General features: G+C 47.7%; 2 protein-coding genes across 3 annotated transcripts; one reads left to right on the top strand and one right to left on the bottom strand.

Annotated features, from left to right (window-relative positions):
• Positions 1 to 1,234: 1,234 nt before the first annotated feature.
• On the bottom strand, positions 1,235 to 4,067 carry Arf5 (ADP ribosylation factor 5). Its single transcript, XM_028762613.1, has 6 exons — positions 3,913 to 4,067; positions 3,309 to 3,389; positions 2,866 to 2,975; positions 2,456 to 2,527; positions 1,842 to 1,967; positions 1,235 to 1,741 (listed from the first exon to the last, which is right to left on the bottom strand). The coding sequence occupies exons 1-6, from the start codon at positions 3,977 to 3,979 to the stop codon at positions 1,655 to 1,657; spliced, it is 543 nt and encodes a 180-aa protein (XP_028618446.1). The 5' UTR covers positions 3,980 to 4,067; the 3' UTR covers positions 1,235 to 1,654.
• On the top strand, positions 3,722 to 10,927 carry Gcc1 (GRIP and coiled-coil domain containing 1). 2 transcript variants are annotated; one of them, XM_028762612.1, is made up of 3 exons: positions 3,722 to 3,827; positions 6,253 to 7,328; positions 8,300 to 10,927. In XM_028762612.1, exons 2-3 carry the CDS (start codon positions 6,297 to 6,299, stop codon positions 9,602 to 9,604), a joined length of 2,337 nt encoding a protein of 778 aa, XP_028618445.1. In that variant the 5' UTR covers positions 3,722 to 3,827; positions 6,253 to 6,296; the 3' UTR covers positions 9,605 to 10,927. The 2 variants fall into 2 exon arrangements, with proteins under 2 accessions (XP_028618445.1, XP_028618444.1); XM_028762611.1 differs by having other exon boundaries at positions 3,739 to 3,827; positions 6,231 to 7,328.
• The last annotated feature ends 7,550 nt before the right edge of the window (positions 10,928 to 18,477 follow it).

Here is an 18,477-nt window from a genome sequence, read left to right as displayed (position 1 = left end):
TCCCACCACAGTGGGGAAAGGGCACTGGCATAGTAGCATCGGTCATGGGCCAAAGGAAGTGAGCCTGGAGCTTTGGGCATTTGTCTTCCTAACTCCAAGCAATGAGGTAGGATTAAACTGGGAATCAGTGCTGCAACTTTAGATCTGACCCCTCTCTTTCTTATTAACAAGATAGGAATCAACCTATTTACTTTCTAACAAGGGCTTGGTTCTCTGTGGCTCTTTTTTTTTTTTTTTCTTTTTTTCTTTTTAAGTTCAAGTCAGTCTAGGTAAAAACAAACAAACAAAAAGTTTATCGGTCTTTAGGGACCTTATGAAGACAAGGTCAGAATGTTTTGGAAATTATTTTGTAGACAAGGCAAGGAAACTGGATACATAATCATTGAGGATTAAATTACTTTTAAAACCTTAAAGGCTCAGAAAGAATGGTCTAGGTGGAAGTAACCCCAGAACTGTGCTTTTCCAAGCCCAGCTGTGTTACAGGTGAACTGGCTGGGCAGAAAGCCAGATCTGTCAGAAAGGATACCAGCCTTCCCCCCCCCCCCCCCCCCAGGCTCTGCTGGATCATTTCCTGCAAAGCCCAAGGAGAAAACCTCAGCCTAGAACCTAGACAAACTGAGAGGATGAAAAGAGCTATCTGAATTGGGGACAACAGGCCTTGGTTAAGCTTTGCTGAGATCCACAGAGAAACTGGTAATCAACCTTGCTTGGAGAATAGCCCAGAGCCCTGGTCTTTTAGGTGTACTTCCTGATTTTGCATAAATGGAATCTTCCCATGTACACAGAGTCCCAGTGGTTCCTGGCAAAAGCTCGACCAGTGTTTAGTAAATAAGGCTCATAGATGCTCACCAGCGCTGCAATCAGCTGGGTAATTTTAAACATGCATGTTGTTGGGCTGACAGGATTGGGATGGATCATTTTTCTTGTGTGTCTTGGGGGACCTTAATGTCCATTTCTGATGAACTGCTAAGTAGCTAGGTACGAGACAGGGAACGACAGGGAACAGACTCTGTGGTTTGTGGAATTAGAAAGGTATCCATATCCTAAATGAACCATCCTGAGAATTGAGGAAGAAATGGAATTTCTTCCCCCTAGAAACACTATAGGGGAAGCTGGGGAATTAAACAGCTCATGCATGTTGCCCTTCCGGCTTCAGCTGCTTTTAGCCTCTCCCACATTGGCTAAGCCCACAGGAACTCAGCTTCCCAACTTCCAGGCGACAGACAACACCGGGTACAAACCACAGCAAATTTATTACTCAATATCCAGTTCCACATCATAGCACCACCCGGAGCCCTCACTTTCCTCCCCCAAACCTGGCCCCAAGGGTACACCCAAAACAGAAAAAAAAAAAAACCCAAAAAACCAAAACCAAATGAAATCCAGATCCCTGCTCCTCCCCTGGAAGAGGGGGCCTTGGCCAGGAAGCCCTTCCACAGGTCCCAGCAGGCAGGAGAGCAGAGCCCTCTGTGCCCAGAGAGCAAGGCTCCAGGCTCCAACGACAAGAGAGAGCATGCAGGCAGGCGCAGGAGCAGAGGCCTGTCTGTAGGGAGGAAGAGTGGGAAGGAAGGGCACTGCCTGAGGAGTCCGGGAGTCTGGTTGTCCCGGGATGCACGCGGGAGCTTCCGGGCAGCAGGGGCCTGCCCCTCGCTGGCTAGCGCTTTGACAGCTCATGGGACAGCCAGTCCAGCCCATCATACAGGCCTGTGCCTTGGGTGGCACAGGTGGCCTGGACGTACCACTGTAGGAAGAAAGAGAAGGAAATCAGCACCAGGGAAGAAAAGGGGTATCTTTTCCAGAGGAAAGCCTGGAGCCCGATGCAAAGGGGACATGGTCCTGACCGTGCGGCTACGCAAGTGCTGAAGTCCCAGCTTGTCAGTCAGCTCGCTCACAGGCATGGCGTTGGGCATGTCCTGCTTGTTGGCAAACACTAGGAGCACCGCATCCCGGAGCTCATCCTCCTGCAGCTGAGGGGAGAAGAGAGGGTGGAATCTGGGGTTGCAGGGATCCCTAGGCTCCCTGCTGACTGCACTGTTGGGCCACACCCCTTTCAAACTTCCATAGGAAAAATACACCGTACTGTGTAGCTCAATACAAGACAGTTATAAATGCGCTCAAAAGCCCTAAACTTTACCTCTAGGGGGAAAAAAACTAATTTAAAAACTTGTTTTAAGCCAAAATGACAAAAATTCCAACAGAAAACAACAACAAACAAAACAAGTAATGTGAGATGCTGTTTCCCTTTAGCACAGATAACCCCTCTCTCTTTCTCCCAACTCTTCAGACTCAGATGGAAAAGGATTTAAATTACAAAGTCCTGTCTACTGGGTGAGGTAATACTTAACCAGTGCCACGAAGGAAAACCTCCTGCCCTTACTGTACTGGACTTCCACACCACCCCAGAGGACTCTCTGTCCTAAAGCCAAGGGCTCCGTTCCCAGAGCTGGGTACTTACCATCTTCTGGAGTTCATCAGCAGACTCCTGGACCCGTTCCCGGTCATTGCTGTCCACCACAAAGATGAGGCCCTGGGAAGGAAGAAAGGAGGCAGAAGGGATCACTCCTACCTAGGTCCCACCCTTACCTGGCCTAGTCTCCCTTGTCCCATCTTGAGTTGTATCAGCCTTTCTCATCTGGTAAACTAGTAAGGGTCTGCAGAGGCCACCGAGGGAGGAGCTCAAAGATGTGCTGTTGAGAGCTACAGTACACAGCCCGGCCCTAGAACTCTGCTTCCCAGAATAAGATGAGGGTGACTTCTGAAGCTTAGCAAAGGTGAGAGTGGTGACTGCTAAGGACTCAGCCAACAACTCAGTCCTGCTCTAACACCCTCTCCCAGGGGGTGCCCCCTCTTCCAACCCAACTCCACCTGAGTGTTCTGGAAGTAGTGCCGCCACAGAGGCCGAATCTTATCCTGGCCTCCAACATCCCAGACTGTGAAACAGATGTTCTTATATTCCACTGTTTCCACATTGAAGCCTGCAGAAAAATTTTTTTGACAAAAAAAAATCCTGAAAGGAACTCATTAAAACCACTCGGATCTCTGCAAAGCACACAAACCCAGAAGGCAATGACCACCAAAGCCAAGGGAATAGAATCCAGAGGACCGGAGGTCAACAGATAGGCTAGGCTCATGGTCCACGCCTCAGGCACCATCAGGCGCTTAGAGATACGGTGACCCACTTCTCAAGTAGCCGTATCTGGTGTCAGTCAGGGTCAGGAACAGATAAGGGACTCGGCAGAAGTGGCAGCAGACCCCGTCAAGGCCCAAAGCGATATTCCCGCTTTCTCCTGCCTTGTTACCAGACTCACCTATGGTGGGGATCGTGGTGACAATCTCCCCCAACTTCAGTTTGTACAGGATGGTAGTCTTGCCAGCCGCATCCAAGCCAACTGCAACGGAGAGAGGGGCAAAGAATGGAGACGGGAGCGAGGGAGCCCCCTAGAGACCAGGGAAAGGGAGAGGCCTGGCCAGCTGATGGTGATGGGGGCGGAGAGCGGGAGCGCCTCCAGGTGCGCGCTGCTCTCCACCTTCCGGGCCTTGAGGGCAGTCTGGGTGGCGAGTGCCAACTCCTGCCTCTCAAGTGCCCGAGGGGCGAGAGGGGCTAGGGAGGTAGGGGGCCTGGAAGGAAGGCCGCGTTCCTTTGAAAAGTCGTTTCCAAGGGCGGAATCCTCCCTTCTTAGCAGCCGGGCTGGGGCGGAGGAAGCGTCACCCCACCCAGGCCCCAGCTCCGGGTTTCAGGCCCGGGGCCGACACTGCAGATCCCGGCTTGCACGGGAGCGCGGCCCCAGAGGCTTTGGCGGTGGGGTGTCTCGGGGTCAGAGTACCAGGTGAGCGGCGCTGGAGGGACGCGAGGGCGGGAGGGCTGCGGCGGGGCCGGCACCCCAAGCGGGCCGCGCGCTCGATCTGCCTCACCCATAAGGATCCGCATCTGCTTCTTCCCGAAGATCCGCGAAAAGAGCGCGGACACCGTGAGGCCCATGGCGGGGCCCGGGGCGGGGGTGCGGGCAGGGGACGCGGGGCGAGGGCTGGAACCGGCCGGCTGCGGGGGGATGGGGCGCAACAGCAGAAGGAGGAGGCGCCGCCGCCGCCGCCACCTCCGCGCGTCCGGGTCCGCCCGACGTCACGTGGCCACGCCCCTCCGGGTCCGCCCCAGCCCCGCCCCCAGGCGCGTTTGCGGAAGAACTGAAGTCTAGCAAGGCCTGGCAGCCTGCCAGGGGCTGAGGGCTTGGAAAGGGAGTTGTTCTGTGTCTCCACTGACTGTACGACTTTGCTTTACTCTTAAGTCATAGACTTGCATTCCTAAGAAGGCTTTGATAGGGTCGGAAAGTACATGTAAAAGATTCTCAAAGTAGCTCATTGCCTTTTGTTTTGAAACACTATGTCCACTAAGTAGCCTTGGGTGGCCTGGAACTTGCTATGTAGACCTGCCTAGTCTCGAAATTCAGAGATGTGGCGGCTGCCTTGACCACCCGAGTGGATTTTTATTACAGAAATATTTTCAGTAAACCGATTGTCACTCTTATTTCATCTCTTTCTCCCCCTCTCTCTTTTACACACACACACACACACACACACACACACACGCACACACACGCACACACATGAATGCTTGGTATCTTCCTAGTGTCACAGGATCTTCTTTTGTTTGTAGCCCCTCCTCACTTTTATTTTGTCCTGTGTGTGTGTGTGTAGGTATGTCAAGCTCAGAGGACAACCTGTGGGGATCTTCTCTCTTTCCAGCGTGTGAGTCCTGGTGATAGAACTCAGATCAGGACATTGGGACTGGTGGAATAGTGCCTTTACTGCTGAGCCTTCTTATAGACCCTACAAAGTCTTGATGGTATCCTCTTGAGATGAAAATCTTTTAATGTCTTGTCACCCAAGATGAAATCTAAGTGCCTTTAAGTTGGGTCCCACCCTTTGTTCCAGCCTCATCAGTAGCCACCTCTTTCTCATACCATAAGCTTCCTGGACAAGTCAGGCTCACTGATGCTACCTCAAGGTCCCTGTAAACGGGGTTTCCACTTTTCTTGATGCTGCTTTCCCACATCTGCATTTAGCTCGGTAGTCTTTGCTCATCTGTCAAACTTCAAACTCTCCTTTCCCCTAAGAGTCTCTGTTCTTCTGACAGGTTCATCATCCCCTTTATATCACTTCCACGATACCCATACATACTAGTGTGAAGGTAGGATCTATTTGTTTGCATGTCTGCTTCCTGTCTGTTACGAGTTTCTTGGGGCAAGGCCATGTTTCTTCAGTGGTGCTATCTGGTATAGCATTTAGTATGTTTGAGAAGCAGACTGAGATAGGATTCCTAAACTTATTAGCTGAATGGCATTGGACATGTTACCTCTTTGTACATTTTACTGTATGATCCAGTAAATGTAAATTGGTGCTAATGATACCCTCTGAACTGAATTTTGCAAAGACTAAATTGCAAAAACTCTTGAGACAGCCCCCACCCCAGCACATGCTGGTATGCAAGATGGACCTTATAGCTATATAACGCCTCTCTTACTAAGCAGAACTAAGGAAAGGAGGTATGATTTATGTTAACTAGGTACTGGGCTCGTTTTTCTAGTAGGAGTCCTAACTGTTGCCCCAAATATTGGACATTGCCCCAAATAGTTTGATGCGTCTTTCATCTAGGTTTTTGGGGCAATTGCAGTGCGACGTCGCCCCCTGTCGCTCACTGGTGGTAGCTTGAGGGCAAAGTTAGGCATCTTCTCCAAACCACTGCTCCTGTGGTCTAGACTTTGCTTTTGCTAACTGTACCTGCAAGTTACTCCCTCTCCAAGCCACCAGCATACACTGGGTGCGGAAGCCCCACCCATCTCACGCCCACTGGGGGCGGGGTCTGTGGCGTTTTGCTGCCGTCACTTCCAGTGGACCCGGAAGCGGTGCTGTCCCAGTTGTTGGGAAATCGTGATGGAACTGGGCTTAGTGTAAACCCTGGGCTGATCGTGGGCGGAGGGAGGCGGATCTAGGTTGCGGTGGCGAGGGGAGCGGCTAGGGTGGAACAGGCTCAGGGCCTGTACAGGAGAGCCGTGGCTGAGTGTGCTCCTGCTAGGCCAGCGTCATTCCGCCTCCAGGTTGGAACTGGCTCCCACCTTCGGCCTGGCTCCCGCAGTGCTTTTGCTTGGCCACCGTGGCCCCTCATCCCGCCTGGACCGCTGGACGGACCGGGTGTATTGCCTGCAGCCAGACGATTCTCTCTGCTTCACTTCTAGCTGTCGTTGTTGTTCTGTCCAGGGCTGCAAGAACGCTGACGTGGAGCAGCCCACTCCAGAACCCCCATGGAGAAGTTTGGGATGAATTTCGGGGGCGGCCCAAGCAAGAAGGATCTCCTAGAGACCATAGAGACACAGAAAAAGCAGCTTCTCCAGTACCAGGCAAGGCTCAAGGATGTGGTCCGCGCCTATAAAAGCCTGCTGAAGGAGAAAGAAGCCCTAGAGGCCAGCATCAAGGTACTGTCTGTATCCCACGAGGCGGATGTAGGCCTCTCAGGTGTGCAGCCTCCAGGTCTCACGTTTCCTGATTCTGTAGATGACCGATGCTCCACTCACAGTGAGGATAGCACCGGAACTGCCACTAGCTTGGATACTGCAGCCAGTCTTACAAGTGTCAAGGGTGAATTTGGGGTTGAAGATGACAGAGTGGCCCGTGGACCACTTCCTCCAAAGTCTGAAGAGGCCAGTGGGTCAGAGAGTGGTGTTAGTAGTAGCAGTGGGGATGGGCCATCTGCGGGTAGTGAGATGGATAAAAGAGTGCATCAGCTGAAGACTCAGTTGGCCACTTTGACTAGCTCCTTGGCTACAGTCACTCAGGAAAAGTCCCGTATGGAGGCGTCTTACCTGGCGGATAAGAAGAAGATGAAGCAGGACTTAGAAGATGCCAATAAAAAGGCAGAAGAAGAGCGGGACCGCCTGGAGGGAGACTTGAAGGGGCTGCAAGAGCAGATAGCAGAAACCAAAGCCCGACTTATTACACAGCAGCATGATCGTGCCCAGGAGCAGAGCGACCATGCCTTGATGCTGCGGGAGCTACAGAAGCTCTTGCAGGAGGAGAGGACCCAGCGCCAGGACCTGGAACTTCGGTTAGAAGAGACCAGAGAAGCCTTGGCAGGGCGGGCCTATGCAGCTGATCAGATAGAAGGGTTTGAACTGCAGACCAAGCAGCTGACCCGGGAGGTAGAGGAGCTGAAAGGTGAGCTGCAAGCCATCCGAGATGAGAAGAACCGACCAGACCCACGGCTGCAGGAGCTTCAGCAAGAGGCTGCCCGTCTTAAAAGCCATTTCCAGGCCCAATTGCAGCAAGAAATGAGGAAGGTAATTATTCTTATATCCTTCAAACAGTCATTTTAACTGACATAGGAAATATTAGTATTTTATTATTTTTTCTCTTTTGGTCGTTAGATAACTGTGTGTGTGTGTGTGTGTGTTTCATTAGGCAGGGTCTTACCATGTAACCCAGTCTGCCCTTGAACTCACAGAGATCTGCCTGCTTTTCTGTACCATGTGCTAGGATTAAAGGCACCCCTCTGCCTACTTAAGACAGGGTCTTGTTCTAGTCAAGGGATGCCTGGAGCTTGTCAGCTTGGGTGCTGGGATTTCGGTCTGGTTCCGCATTCTCAACACGCACACTGATATTTGATGCCAAGTGAAAAATTCCATCAGTGAGTCCTAGGAAATCTGGTTTTGTGTGGTGTCCTTCTAACTGGATGAGGAGTTTCTGAGTATTTCTGGGTTCAAGCCAGATAGCTGTATCTAGGCCTCTGGGGGTTGGCATCTTACCAGCTGTGCTGTTTGAGGCAATATAGTGACAGCTGTGTAGGAAAAGCTTGTGTGTATCCTGAGAAGTGTGTGCTTATAGGTAGAGTGACTAGAGGAAGCAAAGGGGATTTTCCCAGAAGAAATATCTTGTGTATGCGATCAGTTGATGTTTGCCTGTTTTAGAAAACTGTTTTATAGTGTCCCCTTTCAATGGAGAGAGGGATCCAGGTTGGCTTTGAATTTCCAGGAATGTCGGAAAAGGGAAAGAATGTTACACTGCTTCTTTAAATGATTCGGAAAGAGCATGGCTAACAGGAACACACTCTGTATTCAAGCTTAATGAAAAATGAAAAACTATGGTAGAAACAGCCCATATACAAAGGAACTTCAGTTAAAAATCCCCAGTTCCCACTTGTTCCGTGTCATCCCAAGCCCCATTCACTTCTCTGTCTGCTCCCTGATACCCAGTTGCCTGTAGGGCTTTGTGACTGTCCTGGATGCCTTGTCACCTGTTCCTTGCTTTGCAGACAGCCCTTGCAGAGGACCAGCTTCGACAGCAGTCTCAGGTTGAAGAGCAAAGGGTAGCAGCCCTGGAGAACCAGATCTCTGAGGTGTCTGAACTGCTGGGCACCTATGAGAAGGCCAAACAGAAAGACCAGCTGGCCATCCAGAAGCTGAAGGAGCGAATTTTGCAGCTGGATCTGGAGAACAAGACGCTGGCCCTGGCAGCCTCTAGCCGGTCCTCTCTTGACATCCATGGAGATGAATCCAGTCTGGATATCAATGTCTTGAAGGACAAGATGGAGAAGCTCAAGAGGCTACTGCAGGTTGCAGCTAGGAAGAGCCAGGTGACCCTGGATGTGGAGAAGCTCTGCGACTCTGAGATAATGGCCAACTCCGAGGCTGCCGACGGGGAAAAGGCTACTGCCCTCTACTACCAACAGGAGCTGAAGCAGCTCAAGGAAGAGTTTGAGCGTTACAAGATGAGAGCCCAGGTTGTGCTCAAAAGCAAGAACACCAAAGACGGGAACCTGGGGAAGGAGCTGGAGGCAGCACAGGAGCAGCTTGCTGAGTTGAAGGACAAGTATATTTCCCTACGGCTGTCCTGTGAGGAGCTTGAAAGCCAGCACCAGCAGGAGGCTGAGGAATGGAAGCAGGAGCTGGCCAGGCTGCAGCAGCTCCATCGGCAGGAACTGGAGCGCAGCCAGCTGGACTTCAGGGACCGCACACTGAAACTGGAGGAGGAGCTACATAAGCAGCGGGACCGGGCCCTGGCTGTGCTTGCTGAGAAGGACTTGGAGCTGGAACAACTACGTTCTGTGGCCTTGTCCTCTGGGTTGCCAGGACGCAGAAGCCCTGTGGGAGGAGTGAGTGGTGGAGGTCTTGGGGACCCAGCTGACACAGCTTCCTCAGATAGCTTGACCCAAGCCCTGCAGCTTGCTGCAGCCAACGAGCCCACCTTCTTCCTTTATGCTGAGCAGTTGGCCCGAAAGGAGGTGGAGATCACATCGTTGAGGAAGCAGAAACACAGGCTGGAGGTAGAGGCCCATCAGCTGCAGGAGAGGCTGCTGGAGGAGGGCGAGCGGCATCGAGAGGAGGTCGGAGTCCTTCAGAGCCACATCGAAAAGAACATCAGGGACCAAAGCAGGGAGGGAGCAAACCTGGAATATCTCAAAAACATCATCTACCGCTTCCTGACCTTGCCAGACAGCCTGGGCCGCCAGCAGACGCTTACGGCTATCCTCACGATCTTGCACTTCAGTCCTGAGGAGAAACAAGTGCTAATGCGGCTCCCAAGTGGAGGGAGCTGGTGGCCTTCTGGCAAGAGATGATAGATACTTTTTTTTTTTAACCAACTCCTGAAATCTCCGTGCCTCTTTTATGTGGGAAGGGCAGGCTCGGATTTCTACAGCCTCTTCTCTTGCATTCTTATTTATTTCTTCACTGTGTTGAACTCAGCGGTTCAAAGTAGAATGGGATTATCTGCCAAGTGCCATTAATATTACTTTATCCTTGGGCTCTCGGGGTACTGCCAGTATTGAGACAGCATCTTGTAGTGGTATGTATGTGGCTCAGGTTAGGGAGAAAGGCTGGGGGTAGGAGGTGCAGGTTAAGGGAAGTGGCGAGAGTCTTTATAAATAAGATATTTTATTATGCTCCCAGCTCAGAGCTAGGAGTAAATGTGACTCCCAGAGGAGTTTATCTGACTTTGGAACATACACAGTAAGTATGTATGTATTTCTTTTCCATCAGAATCTGGTCCACTTTTGTCCTAATTCTCTTGGGACATTAAAATCAAGCTAGAAAGAGACCAGGGAGTCAGAAACAGTGACGGTTTGTCCAAAGGGCTGAGGAACAGTGAGTTCATCCCAGAACTTGGAACCTTGCTTCCAGGAACCAGCTTACGTTAACACTTTGTGCCCATCCCAGGGAGGGTCTCGAGCAGCATCGTGACTTCCAAGTGGGTCCTATTTGGGCCAGGACAGGATTAAAACTAAACCTCTCCTGCTTAAGGTTGGCCCGAGAGTGTGAATGAATGACTTTATGGTCTTTTCCTCAACATTGAGCTTGTATAAGAAATGAAATCTGAGCTTCTTTCAGAGCACTTGAACAGTAAGCCGAGGCCTGCAGGGGTACAAGGAATTTCTGCCAAGATTTATTCCCAGCTGTGTTTGCTTTTGCAGGGACAGGAAAAAAGGAGGTAATTTGCTGCAGATTCCAAAAACACTGTTAGGACCCTCACAGGAAAAGCAAAGTTCAGCTGAAACAGTTTCTGCCCTGTGATCCTGACAAAGGTTAAGTCTATTCTTTTTTTTTCCTCTTTTGGTTAATTTTATTCTTTAAGGAAAGATAGCTCTCCTACAACGTGGGTCAAAGCTCTAGCAGTTGCCCAATTCTTTTCTTTGATCAGTCTGTTCTTCCTGGTTATAAAGACCTTTGGACCTGAAAGACCAATGTTTGGCCGTTAATATATATCGTTTTTGCTATTTTTATTATTGAGATATGTTTTGTGAGGGTTTGGGGTGCAGAAGACTGTGATTAACAATGTTTCTGATGGGAGAAGGTGACCTGATTATCTGCGTGAGCAGACTTCAATGGAACAGAAGTGATGTCTTTATGGTAATAGCAATGGTCATTAAACCTGAGTGACTTGAGCTGTGTTTCCTTAATGGTGGTGTCTATACATCTGGACACGAGTAGAGTGCGAAAATAAATGGTGAATGAAAAGGCTAGATATATAGTTCCTTATATTGATCTCTGAGCTCAAATCCATATTCCATTATGTTAATCTATGAGCTTTACTCCAGGGAGGGATACCTCAGGGCCTTAACTGCCTGACAGATAACAAATTTCTTAGATTGGAATTTTTGTGTGTGTGTGTGTGTGTGTGTGTGTGTGTGTTCATACTCAAGAAGTAATCTGTTTATGAGTGCTGCTTTTTCACCACAATTGGGATTCCTGATACCCTAGAAAGCTATCTCGGGACATCAAGCTAATAAGCTAATAATAGACTTCCTTCATTTCTTTATCTTGCTCCCTCTAAATGTAGGATGTCCTGTGGTTGCTGTTATTTCTAGGTGGTTCTAGGAAGGACAGAAAGATCCATAGCCACAGTTGCTTTTCCAGTGTTTGCCGAGCTTAATGTTTTTTCTTTGTCCTTTTCATACATTTATAAAATGAAGTTTATTCACTCTCGTTACATTTTCAGTTCCTCCTCTCAAGTTCCTGCCCCTCTTCCACAGGAATTCTTGTCAGCAAGTCCCCCTCAAACTTTCATGTTTTCTTTTTGTGTGAGGTCCAGAGAGTTTAATATAAAGGCGTTTCTCTCTCTCTCTCTCTCTCTCTCTCTCTCTCTCTCTCTCTCTCTCTCTCTCTCTCTCTCTCTCTCTCTCTCTCTCTCTTTCTCTCTCTCTCTCTCCTTTTTTAAATTAAAAAAAATTGTTTTTATGTGCCTGAGTGTTTTGCCTGCATATTTGACTATGTTTCACATGCATGCCTTGTACCCCTAGGAGTCAGAGAGGTTGTAACTGAATTGGAGTTACAGACAATAGCAGGTCCCCATGGAGATGGTAGGAATCGAACCTGGAAACTCGAGAAGAGCAGTTATTGCCCTTAACCACTGAGCCTTCTCGCTAGCACCTTCATTAGAGTCTCTTGCTCAGATATTTCGGCCATTTAGAAGTTTCCGCAGTAATCACGACCTGCTGCAACAAGAAGCTTCCCTGATGATGGCTGGGCTCAGCATTGATCTACGAGTATTTGCATGAATATTTAGAAGGCAGCTTGACAAGATCATCTAGCTAAACAGCACTAGTAGGTTTCTCCCTGGGACCTACGACTACAGGTTCTTGATCAAGTTTATAGAACCTAGTGTTCTGCAACATGGGGCTCAGCTTCAGCCCTAAGGAGGTGGGTAATCCCCATAACAATCATGCCACGATTAGATTGGAGACACATCTTCCCTGGCAGGTCATTATTGTAGCTGATAGGATGCCGGTGTACAAGTAAGAATGTTGATAGCGTAACCGCCCCCCCCAGTAGCTTGCATAGCACCTTCTGACACAATGAAGGCTAGCTAGTAGGAAGGATGCCTGCAGCTCATTTCCAGCTTCATTTCTTTATGTCATATGACCAAATTACACAGTGTCTTCAGCAACCGGGTCTTACCATCAACTTTGGGTGAAAAACCGAGAGAAAGGTCAATAGCCTGTATTGTTTGGGGGGACCTTTGGGGCCTCCCTAGCCAATAACTTGTAGGGAGATGTCCCACACCAGGGACTGGGATTTTTATTTAATAATCCATGGCTTCTAGAAGAAGAATCATTCATTCATAGAGAACACATCTATTTAAAACTTTCAAAAAGATAAATATATACATAATTTATTTAGAGACTGGGTCTCTCTGTAGTCCTAAATCTCCTAGAGCTTACTGTGTAGACTGGGCTGGCCTTAAACTCAGAATTCCTTCTGCCTCTGCCTCTCAAGTGCTAGCATTAAAAGTCTGTGCTACCGTGATGCCCAGGACCAGGATTGTATATCTTTAATAAAGTCATAGGTGTTCATCTGGTTTTCCCTTAAGTTTTGTTTACCCACCACCCACACCTCATCATCCTTCCATCTTTTTCTTCACGATTTAGATCTTTCGACCTCCATCCCCTTCCCTTCTGCTTTCATGTCCTGATGTGTTCTGTCTCCCTCGCCCCCAACAGCTCACTTCTGTCTTTCTCTTATCTTTATATTGTGTTGGACTTCTAAGAAAACAACAATTGGATCAGTTTTAAGGTAGAAATTTAAATAATTTTTGAGACAGGATCTCACTATGTATCTCCGATTGGCCTGAAAGTCACTATGTAGACCAGGCTGTCTTTACACTCCAAGAGATCTGCCTACTTCTGCGTCAGGAATACTGGAATTATATGTAAGTATGTACCACCATGCCCATATATATATATATATATACATATATATATGTACATATATGTATATACACACACACACACACACACACACACATATACCATTGGTGGTATAATAGTATTAATATAGTTATCCAAATTTAAGTTATCTTCTATGTTATTTTTTTGTCTTTATTTTTGTTCTTTAAAAAGTGATTTTATACCTGGGTGTTATGGCACAGGTCACTAGCCTTTAATCTCAGCACTAGGGAAGCAGAGTTAGGTGGATTTCTGAGTTTTTAAATAAAAATTAGAAAATTATTTTACGTATGTAGGTGTTTTGTCTGCATGTGTTTCTGTGCACCGTGCATGTGCACCTCCCACAGAGGGCAGAACACTGGAACTCTTGAGTTGGAGTTTAAGAGGCTTGTTACCTGTCATTTGAACGATCATTTCTTCAGCCCTGTGCTTGTCTTACTGAGAAAGAGTCTTGGGTAACTGGCCTTGAACTTGCTATGTAACCAGAGGTAACCTTTAATGCCTGAATCTCCTGACTCTACTCCCCAAGTGCTGGATTACAGTTGTGTGCCATCATGCTCAGATCCTTCTGTCTATATTTTTATTGAACATTTTCAACTGATATATAGACATAAAATGTGTACATATTAATAAAATATCTTGTGATATGTTTCTAAACCTGTAGCATATACTAAGGTTAAATGTACCTTCTTAAACACCTGCCATTTCATTACGATGGAAACATTTAGAATCCTAGCATCCTGAGATCTGCAGTATGCTGAACCTTATTTATAGCCACACCTCTTTGCAATGGCACATCAGAATTTCTACAAGTATTCATGAATCCCTCCATCTCTTTTCCCTTGGAACTCTCCCAGTCTGTAGGAATCCTAATCACAGCTTTGATGAGATCAATTTTTTAGTTGTTGGAATTTCTTACTTGTTTTTACAGAGTTTCACTCTGCAGCCCTACATGGCCTTAAACTCTTGAAAAATTAAATTTAATGTGTGTGAGTGTGTGTGTGTGTGTGTGTGCATGTGTTGTATTGCATATGTGTGTATAGGTGCATATGTAAATGTGGAGGCCATAGGTAGATGTTAAATATCTTCTATTCTCCATATTATTTACTTTTGAAATAGTTGCTTTTTGTTTTTTTTTTTTTGTCGTTGTTGTTGTTTTGAGATAGGTTTCTTTATATAGCACAGGCCGTTTTGAAACTCATTAGGTAGACCAGATGGCCTTTAACTCATAGAGATCTGCCTGCCTCTGCCTTCCAGATACTGAGATGAAAGATGTGTGCCACCATGCCTGGTCCCAGAAAGATTTATTTTTAAAGTTGTGTGTGTTTGTGTGTGTGTGTGTGTGTGTGTGTGTGTGCACACACGCGCACGTGTGCGCGCACCGTCGGTACTTGAACTGTCAGATTTCCCTGGAGCTGCAGTTTGAGGTGTAACCCATACGCCATGGGTGCTGGGAACTGAACTTGGGACCTCTGAAGAGCAGTACACATTCTTTTTTTTTTTTTTTTTTTGTTTTTCAAGACAGGGTTTCTCTGTATAGCCCTGGCTGTCCTGGAACTCACTCTGTAGACCAGGCTGGCCTCGAACTCAGAAATCCGCCTGTCTCTGCCTCCCAAGTGCTGGGATTAAAGGGGTACACCACCACCACCCAGCTAGCAGTATACATTCTTAATCACTGAGCCATCTCTGCGATCCTCTGCCATGTTTATTAAAACAGCATTTCTTGCTGACCAGCAGGCCCACAGGATCTCTGTTTCTCTGCCTCCTGAACACTGAGGTTATAGATGTGTGTCATTGTGCCCTGCTTCTTACACGGAGCTTTAAGATGGGAACGCAGGTCTTCATCTGTGCAAGGTTACTCACTGAGTCATTTTCCAAGCCCCCTCATCTTCATATTTTAATTAGGATATAAAGTTATAGGTTTCCTATGTCACTGCCCTGGGACATCAGGTCCTTCTGGGACTAAGCTCATCCTCTCCCACTGAGACCTGACCAAGCAGTCCAGCTAGGAGAAGGGGATCCAATGACGGGCAATAGCATCAGAGATAGCACCCAGCCTCACCCCCAATCTCCAACTGCTAGGGGACGAACATGAAGACCAAGCTGCACATCTGCTACAAATGTATGAGGCGCTTATGTTCAGATAGCCCCTGCATGCTCTTTGGTTGGTGGTTTAGTCTCTGTGAGCCCCCATGGGCCCAGGTTAGTTGACTCTGTAGGTCATTTTGTGGTGTTCTTGACCCCTCTGGCTCGTTCAATATCCCCCACTCTTCCACAAGACTCCCCCAGCTCTGCCTGCTGTTTGACTGTGGGTCTCTGTATCTGTTTCCATTCATTGCTGGGTGAAGCCTCCCAGACCACTATACTAGGCTCCTGTCTGCAAGCATAGCAGAGTATCATTCATAGTGTCAGGGATTGACTCTCTCCCATAGGATGGGTCTCAAGTTGTGGCAATCATGGGTTAGCCATCCCTCAATCTCTGCTCCATCTTTATCCCTGCATATGTTCTAGGCAGAACAAATTTTGGGTCGAAGGTTTTGTGAGTGGGTTGATGTCTCCCCCTCTCCACTGAAAGTCCTGCCTGGCTACAGGAGGTAACCACTTGACTCTCCACATCCACCGGTTACTAGGAGTCTTAGCAAGGGTCACTCCCATAGATTCCCAGGAGCCTCCCCCATCCTAGGTCTCCACATAGTCCCAGAGATAACCCCTACTGATTTCTGTTCTCACTCCCAGCCCTGCTTCCCCAATCCCAGTTTTAATTTCTTTAAGAGACTACCACACTGGTTTCCACAGTGGTTGCATGAGAGACTAAGGATTCCTCTTTCCCCAACATCTTCAGCGTTTTTGCTACTTTATCCTTGATGACTTCCGTTCTGACTGGGACAAGATGTAAGCTCAGACATAGTGTTTGCATCCCGCTGATGGCTAAGAGTGTTTCACACTTTAAAAAATATTTATTGCCCATCTGTGTTCTTTTGAGAACTGCCACAGGCCCACTGATTGGTTAGCAGTGTTTTGGGGGTGGGGAGATTTGGATTTTATTCACGGCCCGTGGCTTGCCTTAAACCCACATCACTCCCTGCTTTTGCTTCCTGTGTCCTGGGATTGGAGGTGTGTGCCATTGTGCATGGCTCTTGTTTGTTTTGAACGTGCTTCTGCCTTGGCTGCTCACATTTCTGTTGTTGTGATAAAGTTCCCCGCCAACAGCAGCTTCAGGGAAAAAGGTCACAGTTCCACGCTACAGTCCATCGTGGCAGGAAGTCCCACCACGGCAGGAATGAATGAGGCAGGGGATCCTGCTGCACTTCAGTCAGGACGCAGAGCAAGGCTGCTGCTCAGCCAGCTCTCTCATTTTTCTGCATTCTCAGATATTAGCCCAGGGAATGGTAGTACCCACCCACATTTAGGATAGTTCTTCCTTCCTCAATAACCTAGTCACGGGTATGCTCAGACCAAATCTAATTAAAGTTATCCCCCACATGCACGCCTGGATGCTTGTTTCTTTGATGAGTCTAGATTCTGTCAAATTGACAATATTAACCATCATAGCTACTCAGCAAATCTCTCCAGGTCACATTTCACAGCCCATTCGTCTTTGCGCTCTCAACATTTTTTTCTCTCGCCTCGTATATGGTGTTTGATAAATAGCCAAATGGATGAAAAGAGACTAAAAATACTTGTATCTTCAGAGTAAGAGATTTTATTTTCCTGATCTTGCTCTCCATCTCTCCTGGGGCTGCTTTCTCAGGCACATTATTGGATGTGCTTTGATTCCTTGGGGCTCTCTTGAGTGTGACTAGAATTCACCTCAGGTATAGTAGCTTCCTTTGGTTGATAGAGGAGGTAGGGAATTAGACCTGGTTTAATCAGTGGGTTCTCTTTTCTAACAGGAGAACACCCAAGAAGAGGAAAATGAGCTATGGCAATTGTTAAGGTTCAAGAGCAAAGCCAAACTTAGGGCTTCAGGTCTTACCCGACTGGACAGTATGTTTCTCATTAGGTCAACGTCCTTGCACTTGGAGGTTGAATTGGAGAAATGAGGCCTCCACTTTTTGAAAGTGGAAGTTTAAAAAATAGCCTTCTATGGTTATAGAAAAGTTCTTAGCAGAACTTTGTCTTCTTTCTGATGCTTAGGGTTAGTCATAAATAAAAAAAAAGTGGATTTTAAAATGAACTGAGCCTTCAAACTAGCGCTCAGAGTCTAGGGAGAATAAAAGCTAAGATCTGCTTGCCTGATAGTTAATAGCAGAAATCGGTACAATCTTTTGATGAACTTTTCTGGTGAACTGTCTGCCATCCCCTCTGGTACCTTAGTCAATACTTGAGGATGCTGGTGGCCAGTGAGTTCCCCGGCATGGAAGGGAACAGGGTTTTCAGCAATTAGTGGGCCATCCTTTGGAGATACATTGTTGTCTTCCTCTACATCACTTATGTTAGAGGCTCTATCCCATTCATGACTCAGGTCATATTTGGATGTGTACAAGTCAGAGTCATAACTCTGTTATCCCCACAGTTGCAGCGACCAATGTGTGCAAGGGGTGGAGGGAATCATCCACGTCACCAACCAGAGTGGATTTTCTACCCCGTTACTAGTCATACTGCCTGCACACGTCTTTCTTCCATCTTACTCCAGATTCAGGTTCTGTACATGAAGAAGTGGATGGCCAGTGGAGTGTGAGTATGAGGAGACAGGGAAGAGCAGAGACCTAAGGATGAACCCGGCTATGAGCAATGAACAGTATTTATCATGTGGCTTAGGGTGTGAGAAGTACACCTCACAGAGGGAGAAGGCAGGGTCCTGAGACCTGGACTATTTACACCCATTTTGCCTTGTGAGAGATGGTCATGTTGAAGAAAGTCCAGGATGTTAGATCTGAAAGAAATATTAGAGTTTGTCAAATCACATTTCTCTTTGCTCATCAGAAGAGGAGACCAAGATACACACAGGATCTGTTAGCATGATCACAATGAGACTTAACCAAGTGACATAGAGGTTCTTGGTAGGGTGATGAGCTGTGGCCGAGTGGCTGGTGAGTGGGTCATCAGATACATGACAGATTGGCGAACCATGGACTTGGGCTTCCAGGGTACACTAGGTACAGAGTGAGAGAACAGCTGAGCTATAAGGCTCTGTGAATGTGATAGTCTTTCCTCTTCCACTAGTGCTTCTAAATCACTTATGGAGATACAAGGAGGAGAAGGGGAGAGACCAGAAAGACACTGCTACCAGTTGAGCCAACTAAGGGTGACTTTCTCGGAAATTTCCA

Source organism: Grammomys surdaster, unplaced genomic scaffold (genome assembly GCF_004785775.1).
Source record: "Grammomys surdaster isolate TR1022 unplaced genomic scaffold, NIH_TR_1.0 134, whole genome shotgun sequence".
Taxonomy (NCBI): Eukaryota; Metazoa; Chordata; class Mammalia; order Rodentia; family Muridae; genus Grammomys; species Grammomys surdaster.
This window is presented reverse-complemented; position numbering and strand designations above follow the sequence as displayed.